The 20,020-nt window shown below is 41.6% G+C and overlaps 1 protein-coding gene across 6 annotated transcripts in view; it reads left to right on the plus strand.

Moving 5' to 3' along the window:
- The window catches only part of CMSS1 (cms1 ribosomal small subunit homolog), a 251,048-nt gene that overhangs the window by 211,573 nt on the left and 19,455 nt on the right, over positions 1-20,020 (plus strand). For 5 of the 6 annotated variants that reach the window (XM_065062430.1, XM_065062421.1, XM_065062437.1 and 2 more), the window contains one exon: positions 18,741-18,841. In XM_065062430.1, the coding sequence (XP_064918502.1) occupies positions 18,741-18,841 (101 nt within the window). Of the gene's footprint in view, positions 1-6,733; positions 6,971-18,740; positions 18,842-20,020 lie in introns of those variants that run through there. The other variant, XM_005506677.3, reaches the window with a different exon arrangement.

A 20,020-nucleotide genomic window follows, 5' to 3' on the forward strand; every position in this document is an offset into this window, starting at 1 on the left:
GATGCGTGAGATTCTTTGCCCACGTAAGGGGACAATCTTTAGGAAGACAAAAAGAAACCTATAATTAGACTACATGTTGTCCAACTCAGACAACTGGAGGTCAGATGAAAGTGGGTGTGAGGGGGAGCAAATGCTCTTGTTTTTTCCCCTTCAAGAGTTTCAAGTTCCCTGTTACAAAAAAGAGTTGAGAGGACATGTAGTTTCAATCTCTGTGTCTACTTGTCTATATCAAGAAGCTCCATCACAACCTGAGCTGTCTCTCCTTTGCAGTGGGACAGTGCTGGTTGGTGGGCGGATGTACAGTGGGGAACGTGCAGCCCATTGGCTTGGCTGCCCAAGGCAAACTGCACAGCAACAGCATGTGCTGGAGCACATGAGTCCTGATGCTTCATCTCAACGCTGCCTTTTTCTGTTTTACTGACAGGCTCAGCCTAGATCTCCCCACTCTCCTCCCAAGCAGGATTCCCTTGCTTTCCCACTCTTTTAGGCAGGAGTTGTGTGAGTGGGCATATGATGGTACACATCAGGTTGTATTGGGTGACATCTCTAGCGGTTATGTTAGCAGAATAAAACATAGTTACAAGAAAAATCGCTGCCATTCGTTTTCTATTTAGATTAATTATTCTTAAAGAGAGACAAGACTTGATGTAAAATGCCTACTTTTCACTACATTTTGCACATGATTTTACAATTGTCTCTTTAGGAAGAATATCTAAAACATTTGTCATTCGTTTGGAGATTATTTTACATTCTTTTCTTCTTTTGCTCTTGTATTCTTCTGCAGTATTATTAGTGGTTAGGAAAATTGCATGAGTACTGTGCTAAATACAACCATGCTGTAAGTACTGATTTTTTAAATGTTATTTGCGTGCTAGAGAATGGACACTGTTCTCCCACTCACGTGAATGCCTGAGGAACAGACTGGTGTGCTAAAAAGTTGGTTATGAGTGAAAAATGGAAAAGTTCACCTCCAAGGATTTATTTTAACAGGAGTATGTTTAGTCCAAGTTTCATTTTATGTAAAATTGTAATTTACAGTTTTGCAGCTGTGCATATGCACTTTCACTCTCTGACGTGTGAGATTAAAAAAAAGTGCAGTGTTGCTGGATTACTTTCTGTGGTGTTTTAGCCCCGGTTGTGATCACTCTGAGTTTGCTGTGATTGTAAGAATTTAGGGTTATGTAGTGGAAGATAAGAAATTCATGTTAGTTTTGTATAATCCCAGTTTAAACTATTTCTCCCTGCGTGACTCTGCCATATTGTATAGCTGGGATTTTCAGTGGGAATTGTTTTAAAAGTTAACCACCTTCATCTTCAAACGAAATGCACTGGTAAGCCTAGCCTTGCGTATAATCCTTCTCCTTGGCAGGTGTCACAGAGCTGTGGAAAGCCGTGCACACACCAGTGACAGGGAAACCACTTCAGCAAAGCTCAGCCAGTGCTGTGTTGGTGCCCTCCCAGGCTCCCAGCTCCTGATGAGCTCCCCTGGGAGAGCAAACATGCTGTGTGCCCCCAGTGCTGCCCTGAGACACATGTGCCCCACTGGAGCACTCTGTTTTCAGCCTACGTCTGTAATTGTCACTCAACCTGGTGTTGGGAACAGCTCCATGAACATGAGAAAACAAGCTGTGCAGGTAGCCAGCTGTATGTCCTCGGTTTTTAGACTTTTGAAAGCGTATTTTGAAGTATAGATAACCACTGCTGCTCTGGGTGTGTGTATACATGCTGTCTCATACACTGTTTTATAATATTCCAGGTAAACTACTTTCAGTTGTTTAATTTCATTCACAGCATCATTTGTAGACAAAACTGTCATAGTTGCTCTCTGTTTCATCTAGCCAAACTGAAAGTCCACATAAAATAAACACATTTTTCAAAGCAGATACTTCATCTTAGTCTAAAACACTATGTTGTGCTGTTAATGGTTAGAATGGGTCTCCACCCCCTGCAGCTGTGTCCCATCCATGCCCCCCTTCCTCGATGCCTCACACCTGTGGGCAGATTGCTCAGAATGCCCTTGGCTCTCAGAGCAGAGTAATTAAAAACATTAGCTCTATTCTGGGGTGTTATCTCTTGTTCTCAAGCTAAGTCCAAATAATGATTGCACTAGCTATGAAAAAGAAAGGTTTCTAACTGCATGAAGAAAATCAACTCATTTTCAGTCAAACCAGCACAGTGTGACTGCAGGAGAGAGATGCGGATGTGACCAGGCGAAAGCAGGCGGCGTCCCCTGCATCCTCAGCTGCACTGGTGGTCAATGTCTGAGACAAGGTGGGGATGTTCCTTCTATCCCCCCGCCACTTCTCCTGCGCTGAGAAGACCTCAGGTTCCTGGTGTTTTTGAGAAGGCTGTGCACAGCAGACCTTATATCGCATGAATGGGTTGTGTATCAACCCTGAATAATCACAGAAGTATGGGCTGAGACCCATAAAACTGTACTGAGTGGGACCATAAAGATGTCTGGGCAAGAAGTAAGTGTAACAGAGAGTGGTCTGCCTTCAGTTTTCACCAGTGTGGAGATGGCAGCTGCAGCTGCAAAGCAGTGTGGTACTGCAGGCCTCCAGAGTACCTAGATCTTCAAGTGTGGGGGATCTTTTTCTGTGCCTTAATTTCCTTAGATATAAGCATGAAGCTTTGTTGTGCTTTGAGTATACAAGAGTGAATTTGCCACTGTTAAAAGTAGTATTTTCTAATGCAAAATGTGAAAACCAGTGCTGGACATCTTTCCATTAGTCCTAACAGTGTTTCAGACTGAAAAAAATGCAGGCTGCTGAGGCTATTCCTTACCTCAGAGCAGATAGTTTTCTGCAAGAAGGTATTACTGTTCTTCTGGTGCACAGAGATCAAAATGCCATAGGGGACCTTGTGGAAAAGTTCTGTTGTTAGTTTTATCCTCCTGGTTTTGGGACCTGAAAGCAGGTCAGACGAAGCCTGGGGCTATGTGGCTTGTTGCAAGTGTGAACTCTGGTTTCCTTCCTCTACCCTGTTACCAGTAATTCTCAGGGGAAAATATTCCTTAGCAAAATGACTACAATTTTTTAATTAACTGTTTGCTTAACTATATCTTTGTGATTTTTCTGTGCCTGTAGGAGTCTCTATTTCCTATACAGCATGTATTGGCACATCATCCTCTGTTCTTTCCCGGAAAGTATATTCAGGAATCATAGCAATACTCACAAAAGGTTTTGAAAGAGAATTTCTATCAGGTGTTGAAGTAGAGCTGCTTCAGCAGCTGTAGCAACTTGTTTTCATACCACAATATTTGGTATCCTTCCTCATGCAGGCATACACACAGAGAAATGTACCCAAGTACTCTCAGACTCTCTTTGCCCCTCTCAAACTCTTCCATCCACTTTTGGGTGTCCCTGCCTGGATGTTGGCTGTAGCACCAGCTGTGCTGTGATGGTGGTGGGTGGTGGTGAGTCCTGGGTCCTGCTGCCAGAGCCATGTGCCAGTGATGCTGTAACACCTGACAGGGCCTCTTGCTAAAGGTATTTGTTTTAGAATGAGTTGAGGTATGCTTTGACTCTGGCTCAAAACCCCAGCTTGTTTCTGTCAGTTCAGCTTGGCAGGGAGGGAGGAGAATCCCAGCATTGTTTGTTGTTTGGTTGCATCAGGAGAAAGCCCCCAAGCAGGAACATAAATACAATAAGCATTAGTAGGGATCTGACTGCTGGTGGGACTTACTCATCCCCCTGGTGCTGTTTGGAGTTAGCCATCTGGCTCTGGCCCTGCTCACACCTGTCAGCTTGGGGTGACAGTGCCAAAGGCAGGAGTTTCTGAGTGGCCCCTTGGAGCTTTTCCTGGCCAGCTGGCAGCATGTATCATCAGCCAAGCCTCCTCTTCCTCCTCCACCACAACCTTGGACGGGTTAGGCAACACATATGGCCATGCCCTCCCACCCCCAGTGAGAAAAGTGGATTTCAGTCCCATCTAACCCCCCATAATAGAAATTAAGAGTTTTGGTCTTTCCCTGCACTAAAGGAGGAAAAAAAGATATTTTCCTCTTTTCTTTCCCCCCCCCCCCCCCCTTCCATGGTGGTCTCCAGTAGGATGGGCATGGCACATTGTGCCCATTGGAGGTCACACCTTAGCAAGATGAAGCCAACTCATTCTGGTGCTGCAATTTTATAATGGAGAGGAGAGAACAGGAAGAAGAGGGTCCTACCAAACAGGATTGACCCTGACCAGAAAGAGGTTAGAAGCAGATTGAGATTTGTCTATGTTAGCACATGAGTCCTGTTTGCTGACAGGGCCTCTGCATCCTCAGCTGCACTGGTGGTCAATGTCTGAGACGAGGTGGGGATGTTCCTTCTACCCCCCCCCGCCACTTCTCCTGCGCTGAGAAGACCTGTGTGTTTCTTTCTAACTTCTTCCAGTAATGCCATGCTCATATTTATCATTAAAGTGATACTGCCGTTTTCCATTGCTGTCATCCTCTCATCCATACGCCAACAAACCTCCCGCCAGTTTGGGTGACAGACACCTTTTAGACTCAGGTCCTGTGGGGAAGGTATGATGACCCTCCCTTCAAAACAAGCCATTCCCCGGCTGCCACTGGGACGCAGCGGGGCTCCCACCCTTCTGCCGTGGGGGTTGCGAATGCTGTGTTTGTAAACTACAGTCACATCCCTGCTGCTTTGTTTTAAACCACCATCTACAACCCTGATGTGTTTAACCTTGATGGGGAAATTACATTTTCCCACATGCAACAGAGAATAGGTGCCACAAAGTGTTACAAAAACTAAGTTGATTCGTTAAGCAACAACTCTAGTCAAAACCTGAACATTTAAACAATTATAAAGATGTATCTGTCCTCTTTTCTATCAGTATGTAACAGCTGTTTAAAAAGGCTTTTGCCAAACATAGGCTGCAGTAGTTGCCTTTATACCATGAAGCCTTTTACTTGCTGATGAACTTGATGAATGCTCTTGGAATACTTGAGTAACCCTCCCATAACAGCCTCTTCTTTGAGTTCCTACAATATAAACCTGCTGGATGAATCTGAATTATCACATGTCACACAGCCCGAGTTGGTCCCATCGCATGCTACCCTAGTTATCATTTGTTAAAGAATCTTAGGACTGATAGGAAGGCATTTTCTGTGAAATGGGTGGTGTTTATTGCATCCTCTGAATAAACTTAACACCCAAGACTCCCGAGCATAAATTACTAAGCAAAAATCAGGAGCAAAGGCCAATGAGATTATCTTTTACAGAGCTCAGAGTAACCAAAATCAGAAGCTTCTTCAGCAGGTGAGGCATTTGCCACCTTGAACTCATTTACTTTTTCAGCTTGATGCATGGCGTTGTTTTGCGAGCAGCTACGCTAAGAAAAGACGACCTGAAATAAGTGCAGAAATTCACCCGGTTGTCATAGCTTAGATGCACCAAGTCCCAGTGACTTGTTGACCTCTCTTACCCTTTGCTTACTATTAATCCAGAGCCGATCTGCCTTTCTTCGGATGTTTCTGGTAAGACTTTTACATAGTGTTTATGTTACGAATAAATTTTTGGTGCTGTTGCATCAATGTTTGGACCTTTGGGTCAAGTGGACCTTTCAACTCTGTTTCTTCAGGTTACCATTCCTATGTGTTTGCTATGGTCATGCTGCGTTAGGGAGTGCGTGTCTGTGCCAGTGCTAAATCCATGGCTTCAGAGTGTCTTTATGTGATAACAATCTCCTCATGTTGGAGTCCACACCACAGTATCATGATGTCCATGTGACCTGAAGTGTGTTAGGATCTCCTTACAGACAGGCATGCAATGCTGTACTCTGTCCAGTTTGTTTGCTTGTTTGTTTTCCTTAAGAGTCACAACAGTTTAAAATGGTTCTGAGGAAAACTGCTCAACCATATGTGTTTTCAAAAGGAGAAGCAATGCAGGATCAGTGTAAAGCACACTGTGGAAAGGAGGCCAAATTCAAAATGATCTTTAATCCTGCCTGCCTGTACTCTGACTGAAGCTGAGCAACTTCTTTGGAACTGTGAAGGGATTTGAGCATGTGTTCATCTGTTTTGGGTTTTTTTAAGATATCTGTGCTAATTGCAGAAACCTTATATTGCAAACCTGAAACCATACTTTCTCTTGTTCAAAGTAATGTGGATAAAACATCACTCAACACATATAAATGCATGCATATATATGTAATCATCATGGATATAGTCACACATCTGTTACTCTCTTACTTTAAGAATGATACAGTCCGTTGGCATGGCTGTGTGCTTTTTACATTAGTTTAAACAGGTAAATCCAGATAATGTATGTTGTGTTGCACATGCTGATATTCTTTTATTTTCCCATTTCCTTTAGACAGTGATAATGAAAATTGATGTTTTGAAATTGAGGATTTCATTATCCAAAGAAACCCTTAATGCTGACATGCAGAACTGATCTAGCAGAAAAAGCATATCACATATCCGATCCAAGTCACCATCAATTGCTTTCTAATTATGATGACAATACAAAAATGAAGCCAGCTTACCTTAGCTCAGGAGGCTCTTTTTTGCTGTATCCCAGGCAGCTTCCTCTCCTTATTTGCTTGGAAAGGGAAAATCCACTTGAACAAAGAAAAATTAATGCTAGAAAATTGAGGGATTTAAGGAGTCCTCAGCTGAGCTCCTGATCCACTTGTTTTTAGCTAATTGCAAAACCCTCGATCCAGTAGTAGCTCAGAGTGACTTTTCTCTCCTCGTGTGTTCTGTGGGCTGAGAATCTGCAAGAATAGACCTGAGACGGTGCTGCAAGAGAGAGACAGCGGGGGGACCTTGGCACGGAGTTGGACCAAACTCTAAATATAGCCCAACCCACTTTCCGTGCAATTCTCTTCATACTCCGAAGGCAGATGACCTTGTCAGAAAACTGACCTCCCAGCATGTCACTCTCTACAAAGAGAGGATCTAAGGGAACAAGACTGCAATGTAAAAGGACAGAAAAGCAATCAGCCATCTGCTTGCAGCAAGTGAATGTAGGTATGAGCTCTGTTTTTATGGCAGTTGCAACTGATCGGGTCATAATGTGCTTTATTTGATCATTTAGACAAATGAGCAGCATACCAGTTCACAAAAGACTTGTACAGATGACAGATCGCATTGTAATTGCTAGTCTTAAAGAGAGAGCACTGATGTAGATTAAAAGCCTGTCGTGTTTCCTCCTCTCAAAAACCTTAATGCAGCAGTGTGTGGTATTTCCTTAAAAGCTTCCGTCTGTAAGAAATTATCCTTCCTTTCACTTGATCTCACAGTAAGACCTGTTGGAAAAGTGCTGTATATGCACAAATGTATATTCTGATACCCTATAAATTTGAGATGCTGGGGTAGCTTGAAAGGGTAGTGCAACCTGCAATATCGGAGACCAAACTGCAGAGAAATGCGTAGCGTATGCGGAGGAGGGAACAAGAGAATAGGAGATTTAGAAACATAACCCTTGGGCCTTAAATAGGGAACTGCTTCTCAACAGATGTTTTATACTCGGGGGAATTTGCCATTCTGTGTGGCAACATGTCAGGGTATTTTGTTCTTGACCTGAAGGAGAGTTTAACTTGATACAAGTCAACCTGATACTCTGTCAACCAGGGACCTGATACTGCTATGTCACATGAAGACTTCTGAATAAATAAAGCTGCAGAAATCTGAGAAACTCAAAATGTCTTCTCGTGTTCTGTGTTAAGACATGTAGGAAAGCTGGGGTAAAAGCTTGCTTGCAGTATTGTTCTTCAGTGGGATATATTTGTTGGTAGTGATATATATCTAAGTGTGTGCTACATTATACACATGCATGCAATTCTCAATAATCAGAGAAAACCTGAAAAAACATCAGGACTGTGATAACCTTATATATAGATGTGTATGTCTGCAAAATATGTGTGAGCCAAAAAGGTGTGAAGGATATCAGCAGTCAGTAAAGTAGTGGTGTATGTGTAAGAACAATAATTTGGGGTGTTAAAATTTACAAAGTGTGCTATATATATATGTATATATATATTTTTTTTTAATTGAAGCCTACTATTTTGTGCAAGTTCCACTCTGTAATTCTATCATGATCTATCAGCTTGAAGTCCACAGGGTCAGCCAGAATCTGTGTGTTACCTTCACAACAAGAGCTACAGCTGTGAACCACAGCTGCTTCCCAAGATAGTGAGAGAACAGTAGAAAATATGAATCTCCTGCAGTATTAAGGGAGACATCACATCTGGGATCAACCGTACTACATTCCTGGGCAAAACTTGCTCATAGTGAGACTTGGGCTAGAGCCCATCTATTAAGTAGCTTAATGGATTTATCCAAGTTCCTCTTTCCTTCCAATCAACCTATTTCTTCCCCATTAATGGGAATAAATGTTTGTTAGGAGTGAATATTGAAACAAATGAAGGATGCTGGTGTTTGGCTTTGGAGAGAGGACCCGAAAAAGGAATGAGTCTGCCTCCAGAGAGACAAATGTTGAGTGACATACTAGCAGTGTTAGGGAATACGTACAGCATGAATCGTTTCTCTTCATCCTCTGCAGCAAACAGCTGGAGCAGTTTCCATATACGATGGGTAGTTCTTAGAAAAAGAAGGAATCGCAGTGCTCAGTGGGTCCTAAAGCACAGGAGTAGTCAGACTCTGTCAGGAGCTGTGACATGTGCTTCTCCTGTGTGAAGATTTTGGAGGAGGGATGGTTTCTTTCTTATAGAAATAGTACGCTTGAGTGGCTTTGGGAAGGGAATGTTCGTTTTGGGAGAGGCTTTTATAGAGCTGTGTTGTTTGCATGTAAAGTGCTGTAAATGTTGCTTAACAGACCCCAGTAATGCGAACTTCCCAAAAGAAGGGGAAAAGGCTTTAAGAGTGATTGTATGAGTTCTTCAAGATAGGTGGAAGAGTATTTTGTTTAACAGTTGTATACACTCAGGTTTTCTTTAGGATGGCTTTTTTGTGAGTTTCCAGACTACCAAGTGGGAAGTGTAGTAGGGAATCAGGCCCTAGTCCATGCCTAGCTTTTCTTGGGCTCATAACTTGTGTTTTTTGATGCTGGATGGTCTTTCCGCCTCTTTGTGGACAGTTTTTCTCTTTGAGTACCCAGCCTTCCTTGGTAACATTTCCTCTGGAATGATTTGGGTTTTCAGACCCTAGGCTGTTTCTGCTCTCAGATGCCTCTGTGGGGATTGACAGCTATTTCAGACCAGCCTTGTAGGGTTCCCCCTCATACGGTCATGCATTCTGTAACCAGTATTTGTGAACTGATTTTTCTTTTGATTAATCACAAATTCCTAGGCACTTGTAGTTGTTTAAAGATCCCATGGAGCATTTTACAAGGTGAGATATGTGGACTGTAATGTCTCGGCCGATTTCCAACATGGTCAACGGCTTTCTGGCTCGCCTCATTCCCCTGCTTTTCAGAGGTGGATTGAGTATCCTTTTACTATCATAAACTGTTGCACACTATTGCTGGCATCCTCTTGAGTGGTTTATAAAGTGACTGGGGGGGGTATATAATGCCTGGTATCTGTCAAAAGGAGAAACTCATTTTACAAGGTGAAGTATTTAATTTTGTAATGTTCATCCAGTGTATTTGCCGACAGCCAAAACCGATGCTACTTACAAACAAAACAGTTTCCCACTTCCTCATCTCTCTAGGAATACATTTTTAAACTGAATTTGGAGATGGTTTGAGATTATCAGAAGTTTTAGCATAAAGGATGGCTTTTGAGAGAACAAAAGAAAGATTAATGAGGACTCTGCAGTGACTTGTGGATGCCCTCTGAGCCTTCACTGATGGTGTCATTGGCAAAGGGAACATAGAGCAAACAACAGAACTGATTTGCACTCGGGTGATGTATTATTCTATCTTCAGGCTCTGGTTGCTCTTGTTCAGCAGGCCTGTCATGAAGAAATTAAGTTAGACGGCAAACAATAAACGGGCCTGTCATGTTCCTAATATGTCACATCTTTGTGTTTGCCCTTTGCTTGCCGTGTGTGTTTTAAAACTACAGTGACTAAATGAATCTTCAGTTCTCCCTTCTTACCTTGGTGATGCTGTTATTCCTCGTGTGAGGCAGTGATAGGATGGCAAATTCAACCCTTGTTTTACAGAAGAAAAAATTATTATAAGGAGGGTGGCCCACTATTTTTATATCTGATCAGCCACTGCCTATGATTTTTCTAACATGTTTCTGTCTTATTATAAAAGGCCATATACAAAAAAGAAAACATCAATTTATTAATAGGCCTGCGTTGTAGGTGTGCTACAAGCTGGGCCTAACCTTGGTCATGTGGAGTTTTTTCTTCTGTGCTTGTGTACAGCAGAGAATTTGCTCTTTTCTAATTCTCTTATATACTCTTTATTTTGTCATTTGGCTCATTCCCAGTCAGCAAGTCAAGATGCATCAAAAACGAGTTTGGAAGTACCCATTTTTAATGTTAAAAAGGAAGTTTTAAAAATACGGGAGAAAGGAGGGGTAGTTGTTAGAAATGTTCTGTGGGAGATCCTTAGCATGGCAGATAGTTATGTCTGTGTCCTAAAAATTTTCTATCAGATAATAGTGAAAATTCATTTGTTATTATTCTATTAAGACCTGGGGTTTTTTTCTGCTTGAACAGGCAGTGATTTTAATTGAAATTACTATTCAGTGTAAGAAAGTGGAACCTAAACTGGATATCCTTTCACTAGATTTGTTGGGGGAAAAAAGAGCTTGTGGTAGATTTGCCTTCTGAACTGCCCATAGAAAAGGTTTACCTTTTTGTAAGGATGATGTCTTTGTCGTACAAGCTATTGCCAATACTTAAAAACTATTACAGGGAATTCCTACAGATTGACTGCAAGAAACTCTGGCTTGGCACAGGCTCAGACTGGATGGATTGGGAAGGATCTTACTCTGTCTGGACGTCACCCAAGGGGACAAAATTAGAGCACTTCTGATTCTTTAATAGGACTGTGTCTGTTTCTACTCAGTTGCTTACTGTATGCCCTCCGGGTATGCCTCGCAAATACAATTTAAAACACCTTTTTAAAAGTACTTTGGCAGGTAAAGTCTGCAGTTGAAGGCACGCTCAAAGATATGAAAACTTACTATTGCGCTGGAATAGGCCTGTTTCAGGAAAGGAGTCTTTAGTTCATGAAGGTGGGAAGGGAAAACAGTGCCCAGGCCTTGGGGGACCACGGCTGGTTTGGGATGATGGAGCACCAGCACCATGTGAAGTTACCATGGAGGTTGTCTCAGCCTGGGCAGGGAGGCAGCTCTGTGTTGCAATAGGCTGACAGGGAAAGTCAACACAGGGATGGTAACTAACTGGTAGTCACCTGCAATAGAGCTTCACATGCAACTTCTTACCTCCTAGTAACAATAACAGATGCCAGTTCAGTCACAGTTTTTACTCTTCAGTTCCAAATGGTAAAAATACCCAAATATTTTAAGGCCTTATGAGCAAAGGTACTTCATTTGATTCATGACCCTGGTGAGGAAAGTATGAAAATTCATCAGTGTTTTAAAACCGGATTTGCAAAAACTAAAATGGAAAAAAATAAAATGTCTTCATTAATTTTAGAAGTGGCACTCTGCTTAGCCATGTTGTCATTCTTCCTTGCATCAAACATTTCCACTGTGCTGTAATATTATGTCTTTTGATGTAATTAAATATTAATTTTTCATTTCCTATCAGTATATCTGTTCTCTTACAGATATCTAAGACTAGATCTCATTTTACTGTACTGTTTAAAATGATTTAGCTAATCCTTACTCAATGAAGTAAGGGAATTATTACATTTTTTTTTACTGTAATCTGTCATTTGGATCTTTCAATTGTGCCACTGCAGCTGATGCACGCCCATGACAGGGTCAATTATTTATCTTTCTGGGGGTGCCAGCAGACCCTTTCTAATTTAGTCAGAGCAATTTGAGTAATGGAGAGAGTACTGACACTGTTGCAGCTATTTTGATGCATTGGTTATGTGGTCATCTTCCCCAAGGACAGATTACTTTTGTAAGTAACATTTTATCTCATTTACTAGTGATTTCTAAAGTATCATCGTGGTAAACAGACAGAAAGTGGTCTGAAAAAATGTATTAATAATAAAATTTACATTGTTAGCCATTCCATGTGGCTGGTCTGGAGGTCCCCAGAAGAGCTTCAAAGATATTGCTTGGCCAGTTGGCTTTTACATCTTGGGCTCCAGGGTATCTGAGCTATTATTAGGCTTCTCGACAGGAAAATTCAAAGCTCTCCATTGCCTACAAAGAGAGAATTTAGCAGGGATTGTCCTGGTAGACATGAAAGAGATCCTCCTTTTGGGATTAACAGTGTTGGTGACACACAGCTGCGTAATTTGGGATCTGTCCAGGAGGTGGTTTGAGCTGCGGCTTGCCTTAGGTCTCTGTGCACCACTGCCTTCCACACCTGCTCCTTCTCCCACTGCCATGCAACACCCTTCCGTCCCCTCGTCAGGGAAGTAGTTAAGCTTGGAATGCTTTAAAATATTTAAAATAGTTGATCAGCCTGCCCCCAGTCAGGCCTGTTTCATTTAAAAACTTTGTCTGTTCCTTTGGAGACTGGTGGGCAGCAAGGCAGGACCTGCCTGATCTTCGTGTGTCTTGCTGCCTTGAGGAGTGATACCGTAGTGATATGTTAAGATACTGCTGTCACAGAGTTTAATGTTTATAAATATCTCAAGGGTGGATGTCAAGAGGATGGGACCAGACTCCTTTCAGTGGTGCCCAATGATAGGATGAGGGGCAGCGGGCACATACTGAAGCACAGGAGGTTCCGTCTGAATATGAGGAGAAACTTCTTTAGTTTGAGGGTGCCAGAGCACTGGAACAGGCTGCCCAGACAGGCTGTGGAGTCTCCTTCTCTGGAGACATTCCATTCAAACACCTGGACACATTCCTGTGCAGTCTGCCCTAGGTGAACCTGCTTTAGCAGGTGGGTTGGACCAGATGATCTCTAGAGGTCACTTCCAACCCAAGGCATTCTATGATTCTGTGAGGCACCTCAGAAGTCAATTTAGGCAGGCAACAAGCTCCAAACAGACTTTCTACTAGCCAGAACTGTTTAGCAAAGAAAACCAACTAGAAATGGAATGTCTGATGGCACTTAGCTTCCAGATAAAAAGATAAGAAGAAAAACAAATGAACAAAAAAAGAAACACCACACCATAAAACCCACCAAACCACTAGTGGAATTTATTTGGGTATGTATGCAAAATAATATTTTTCTGTTTTGAGCTTTATTTTTAATTACATGTTCATTGTTCCTATATCACAAAGAGTTGTAAGAACTGCACCTTGCTTCTCTCTCAAAAAACCCCTCCTGTTCTCTTCATCCTCTTCCTGTGAGGAACTTCCCATAGCTGCTATCAGTTCCATGAGCTTCCTTTTCCTTCATTTCAGTTGTAGGCTGGCTTGAAGCACAATTTGCATTTTCCAAAGAATTGTAAGATCATTTTCTGTTCCTTTTCAGTTGTAACTTTTTTCTTTATTTGGGGACATTTCGAGGTGTGCTGCCTAAAAGAGTGCAACTTTTTCAGTCAGCCCTAGTCTTTAGAAGATTGTGGTTTTGTTACTATAACTCCTTTATTAATCACTTGAGAGTAGAACAGTGGCATGTGGAGGTCAGAAGTCTCAGTGATGGTGAATCAGCCTAGCAAGCACAGATTTTATGTATTAGCTATTTTGTACAAACAAAATTGCCTTCAGATCAAAGCATGTCTCATTACCTCCTATATCATTAAAGTCTTGTCTGCCTTTAAAAATACTAGTAAAAATAACCAAGCAGATGTGCATTCTTTGTGAATATATTAGTTAATAAAGGTGGTGATTAAAGGGAACCTGATAAATTATATGTAAATATCTGTGTGCTTATTTATGTGCATGTGTATAAACATGCAGACATGTGTATTAATATAGGTGTGTATGTGTATATATTTAGTATATATATTCATGTACTTAGACATATATGTATATGTCAATATTAAATTTGTAAGAAGTAACAAACCTTTGCACGGAATGATTTTAAATAGTAGTCAATATCATAAATGAGAAGGTCTCAGATATGTGTGTGTTAAGCGTAAATAGCTTTTTCCATGTCAGTATGGTTCAAAATAAAATCAAATATAAATACTTAGTGACTGGGAAACCTGTAAGTATGTGTCATGCCACTGATGTAATACCAAAGGAACAAAAGTGAAGAGCTGTGGAATTCACATTTATTTATCTATATTGAGAGCATTACGTGACTGTTCAGATGTCTTTGATGACCTTGGGGTTGCGTAAGGTCCATACGTCACGGGAAAGCAGATGCAGAGGATTGCTGCACTCAACAACATCACCCCTTCAGCAGCGTGTTCCATCAGCGCCTGCCTGCCGCTCATTTGCACCGCAAGGGAGATGAAAGTCAACATTGTGTTAATCAATCAGTTTCTGCATTATGCGCCGGCTTGTTATTAAGGAAGGATTTGTGGTGTCTTGTGTTCTGGCAGAAAGGAGCCTCCTGGGCAGCTGGTTACCTCAAAGCAGGGCAAGCAGTGCTGCTCTGATACGGACATGTTTGGGATCTGTGAGCTGGGTGCTTCTGCATTTGTTCGCATCAAGTTATGATTTATTTTGTGAATAACCCCTCTGACATCAAGGTAACTATTTGCAGAAGCAGGTACACGTGTAAGCATGGTTGGTGGAGTCTGGCCTGTGGTACTTTGATGCCCACAACAAAATGCTCCTGTCATCACAGGAGCTGACATGGTGTCACAAATGATCACAGCTTGAAAGTGGCTACTGTCTTGACTGGAACACGAGTGGCTGGCTCTTTCTGGAACAGATAAAAGGTCCTTCTATTGTATAAAGTAGGCATACTCTGGTACTGCAGAAAGATGCTCAAATTTTAAGTGTTTTCATAGAAGTTTGTTTGGTCTGGGGCTGGAGATTGATTCCCTCTTCTCTTGCTTCTTGCTGAAAGTGGAGAAGGACGTTGCATCGTGCAGTCCAAAACTCAGATGGGCAGTGAACAGGTGGTACATTGTTTGTTAGACTATTTTGGATCATGGAAACCATTTATCCAGTTTTAGACTGCTATTGCAAGCAGCGTATCTTTTAGTTATGAGAAAGAGAAGGGGTTATTTAAAGCTTAGATGACTCCTGTTTGCCTTTCAGAGTAGAACGCCAAGTGGGATTTAAGAAGGAATGCTTAAAGATCACAGACAGCTTCCTCTGAATCTATTTTATGCAATTCTCATTTATTTCCAATGTGAGGTGAGTCTGCCAAGAAGGAGCTGGCTCAGCAATTCAGTCCCGTGAGGCATGCACAGATATATTCAGTGGTGCGTGTTTGGGGCTCAAGTGGGACTGAGAAAGAGGGCACTAGTTTTGATTTCTTCAGTGTACTTCATTTGTATCATTGCTCCACAGCCTGCTTGGGTGTAGCGCATCCAGGACTCCAGGTCTGTGGAGCTGGTATGTATAAAAGCTGGTCATTCCTCCAGCATCTCGGGAGTCACGGCAGAAGAGACAGAGGGATTGCATACAGAAGTCACCAGTGGGCTCTCAAATACAGAAAGTGCTCTACCAAAATGCAGCATGAGAAATTTACCAGAGGAAGGTTGGTATGGGGGGAAACAAGCCCATGGTAATGCATAGTGATAACAGAGTTACCAAGATACCTTTTAAATATCCAGGAGTGTGCTGGATGATGTTATTTTTCAGCAGCTTCTAGTGAAGTATCATATCTGAGGCTCCAAAGTGCCCAGTCAGTGGCTTTGGTGAGGAACAGGGCAGGGAAGGAGCTGCTGATGTGCAGGGGCAGGCATATGGTGCAGAAGCACTCAGGCATCCTCAGGAGACGGCAAGGAAACACCCAGTAGATTGACACAGATATTTCAGCTGTAATATAAGAAAGAAATCTGTTAAGTCTCCCAAACCTTCAAGTTTCTGGCTTCCCTGTTCAGCTGCTGCCATATGTTAGGCTGTACAGGACTATATATATTTTTTGTGCATTATTAATAAATTTGTAACAAAGTAAACCCATATCACCATTGACAATGAAAATAAAAAGAAAAAAAAAAAAGGTGAACTTGGGAATGCTCTCTCCCTTTCACTTCCAGTGGCCATAAACTTCCCCAGAAAACTTTACACCTTCAGCCATTGTCTGATGGACACTCTTAGGACAGTGACAGTGATGTTCTAGGAAAAGTGTCAGTCATACTGGAGATGGCTGTTCATTGTTCTTCTTCATGATCCAAATGGCAGCTCAGGAGAGTCAACTCAATACAGTTTGTCCTTCAGAAGAGAGACAAAATAGCTCATGAGTGCAGCTCGTGAAGACCAATGCAGTACAATTCTTAGCATACGAGTAAGTCTGAGATATAGACTTGCCACCTCCCTTGTTCGTGTCCTTTCAGAAGAGATCCCAGAATGGCCACATAGTGTCCTCTGAGGTTGACCACCTAAGGGACAGCTTGATGTCACAGCTAACATATGGCAAGGGAGTGCCAGGAGAGACATTCCTGCTCTTCTCCTGCCCCTGGCCCCTCGCCCCACGTGGGATCTGGCACTCCTGTGGCCCCAAGTCTGCTCAGCTTCTGGTGTGGGGGCCGTGCCTGCAAAGAGAAGGAAGCAAATAGGCCAGCTGAGCTGCAGTGTCCCCTTGGTGTACACGTGTGCATTTGCTCTAGATCTGGAAAGTGACGGCTTTTCTTGGGTGATTCCCACTTAAGATTTCAGAATGTGTCTTCATCCTGTGTTGAGATGCAAACAAGTGCTGCCATTTCTTCCACAGCATTTGTTTTGGTCTGAATTAAGTTCATTAATTTGTTTATTTGACCCCTTTACTTAGAAGTCCCTTAGTTCTGCTGGACAGAAAACAAATTATCTTCTCAGTTGCTGCTCTGTTTCTAAAGCCGCTGCAGTTTGACAAGAATCAAATGTATATGAAATAAGATATCATGAAAGACTACATCCAACCTGCTAAAACATTCGCTGATTTTCTTCAGTTGCTAGCTTTCAACTTCCCAGACTTTTTTGAATTCTTAACAGCTGTCACAATCCAATTTAGGATGCTGTTACATAAGCTTTTCAAAGTGGGAAGAGGAGTGGAAGTTACAAGATGGTATCTTTCCAGGCATAAGTATGTACGTGCTATTTTATCCATTTGCTTGCATTAGGATTTTCAAAGCCACTGCTTTATATGTAATAGAAAGTGTTGCATCTGTGGATGACTAAAGATTCCTTTTTCCCTTTCATATCCTTTAGGTACCTTTCAGTTAAATCCTTTCACATATCTTACACATATCCTTTCACTTACCTATTTTCACTATGTACCCATTTCAATATGGAATTAATACATGCCAGCCATAGTTGGTTTTGTCTCTCTCTCGTGTCCTCTGACCATCAATTCACTCTGTTGACAGCTGGTGATTGCATAGGTGGTGTGTTATAACCAGCAGGTTTTTTTTCCATACTTTGAGTGAGGCTTAAGGAATCATGTTGTTACTTTTTATTCTAAATAAATTAATTAATCTTAAGCTGTCTGTTTACAGCTTCAGGAGATTTCAACAATGACTAAGTACCAGTTGGGGGGAAATATTCCAGAGTATTCCAGATACAGAAAATGCATTATTCAGCTCTAATTATTCAATCTGGTGGACAATAATGCTTCTGACAATGATCAGGGAAGTAATTCGGGCCCCAGCACAAACTTCTGTGTTAGAATACAACATCTTAAGCACTAATATAGCACTATTAGAGGGGGTTGTTGCTGTGGATAATTTTTTTCCCCGATGTCTCTTTGTAGGTTAAAAGAGATTAAGAAAAGAACGAATGGAAGCATCTTAAATAGCTTTCTTTCAAAACAGAAGCCTTTTTTAGTCTTGTGCACATTCTGCTTAAACTTTGGGAATGGTGCCTCTGCCTAATTTTTATGAGTAAGAGACACACAAGTAAAAATGTACTTACAGAAGATGTGTGCGTATATTTTTATGTAATAGGACATTATACCAATCTTGTAACTTTTCCTCTTGTAGGTAATTGATGTCAGTATGTCATTTTGGAGTTTTAGATGGAGTCTGGGGTGTTTTTTGTGTGCATTTTTGTGTGTGTTTGGTTTGATTTTGTGTTGTTGTTGTTAGTTTTATTCCTTCATCTGCAAGACTTGTCTTAGTAGGAAGAAATTACTTATTCCGAGAGAAATATCAGCAAACTTAGCAAGAAAGATTGTGTTTTTACTGTGATCTTGTGGTGCACGGTGCCATTTTAGTCTTCAGTAGCAGTACTGGTGCTTGTTTTGTTGTCTAATGATTTGTTGAGATAGGTCTGTAATTGGTGAATGCAGTGCTATGGATCCAAGATTATATTTTACATGTTCTGAAATAATAATGCAGAGAGATGTCAGGCAACCTGAGATGTAGTTTATCAAAAATGTCTTTATTGATTGTTCGGTGCTTAGCTTAATTCAAGAGGGGTTTATGAAAAGATTAGACATCTCTGCCTGTGATGCTGCAGCTGGCACCCCCTGTGTGGCATTCCAAAGAGATAAGGAAATATATTGCCTGCTAGATGTAATATAGTGAAGAGGAGGGGAAAACTAGGACTTTGCCTAGAATGAATTTCAAATACCAGTGCTCTAAAATAATAAAAGTTTCTATTACAGCTGTACTTATTGCCAAACTTGAGATTTTATTATTGTGATAAGCTTTCAGTTGAAGATCTTACCCCTATTCTTGAATGCAAAGACAGAAGACAGATATGAAAAACTAACAAAACCCCTTCTTTTTTCTCATCAGATCCTTCGGATGATGAAGTTATTGAGAAAGCAAGTGGTAAAAGGACAGCAGCACAACAAGATTTGGATTCCAAACCTGCTGTGAAAAAGAAAAGAAAACAGGTTTGTAAATTCAGCAATTGTGTAAAGCATGGAGATGATAATGCATAGGGGAATGGTAGTTCCCCTTCTTTCAGTAAAGGGATGGTGAACTTCACTTTTTGTTTGATCTGTTCATGTAGTAAGATTATTTTATTAAATGATTTTGCCTTATTTGGAAGTGATCACATTCCAGTACATTTAAATGATAACTTCACTGTTGTTTTGAGTGAGTTGAGATTGCCCAGCCTGTCTTCTGCAAAGTGACTGTTTAGTAATAAAAGCCTAAGTGGTGCTACCAAGTGTCCTCCCCTCTCATCTTTTCCCTTTCCCTGCACACACAAGGTCTTGAAAGCTAAATTTAAATCTTGTACTGCATCTCTGTGCAAGCATGTCCCCAGTGCAGGTCCCGCTGGAGAAGAATTTAGGTCTGTGTGGACTGATGTTTTCATAGACTCGCACTCCTGAAAGCTTCCTTTAAAACCAGCAGAAACTGCGTTGTTCCGCATTACCCGGAGTTTGCCAAGGAAAAGGCAGCAAGGTCTTTGAAACACAGAAGTGCCCCAACCTCTGCAGAAAAGAGTCACCTAGAGCTCAGCTGATTTTACGTAGTCTCTTGGTTGAAGGTGCCTTTGTGATATTTTACAGGAAAATGGACGGAATGACTCTCCAAGAGCTGAAATGACACTGGAGGCTGCCTCTCCTTGAAGTTATGGATATTGATTTTGACCCGTAGGTCAAGAGCAAATTCACTGTGTGATGCCTAGGCAGTTGCCCAAGTGAAAACCATTTGCAGGGACGGGTTTTTTTGGTTGCTTTGGGTTCGTTTCGTTTTTTACTTGTGTAACAGAGAAGTGTAAAGAGCACAGTAGCAATTACTGTGCTCTTGAATGTCTTTCAAGGAGAGCAAACATGAAGTAAGCCAGGTATCTGAACTGGTTCCACATTTTGATTAGGAAAGGCAGAATTGATCACTACAGGAGGAAGCTGTATTGCTTTTGCACATGCTCTGCGGGAGACGCTGAGGATTTCACCTCAATGAGGATGCCTATGGAGCCACTTTTTATCACCACTAGCTTCACTTAAACATTTGGAACTAAGTTAAGATGTTTTGTTTGGAGGAGTTGCTTTGCTCTTTCTATGAGAACTTTAGAAAAGATAACCACTACAGGTTATCCTGCTGAGGTGGACTGGGGCCGCTCA

The sequence above is a fragment of the Columba livia genome, chromosome 1 (assembly GCF_036013475.1).
Source record: "Columba livia isolate bColLiv1 breed racing homer chromosome 1, bColLiv1.pat.W.v2, whole genome shotgun sequence".
NCBI lineage: Eukaryota > Metazoa > Chordata > Aves > Columbiformes > Columbidae > Columba > Columba livia.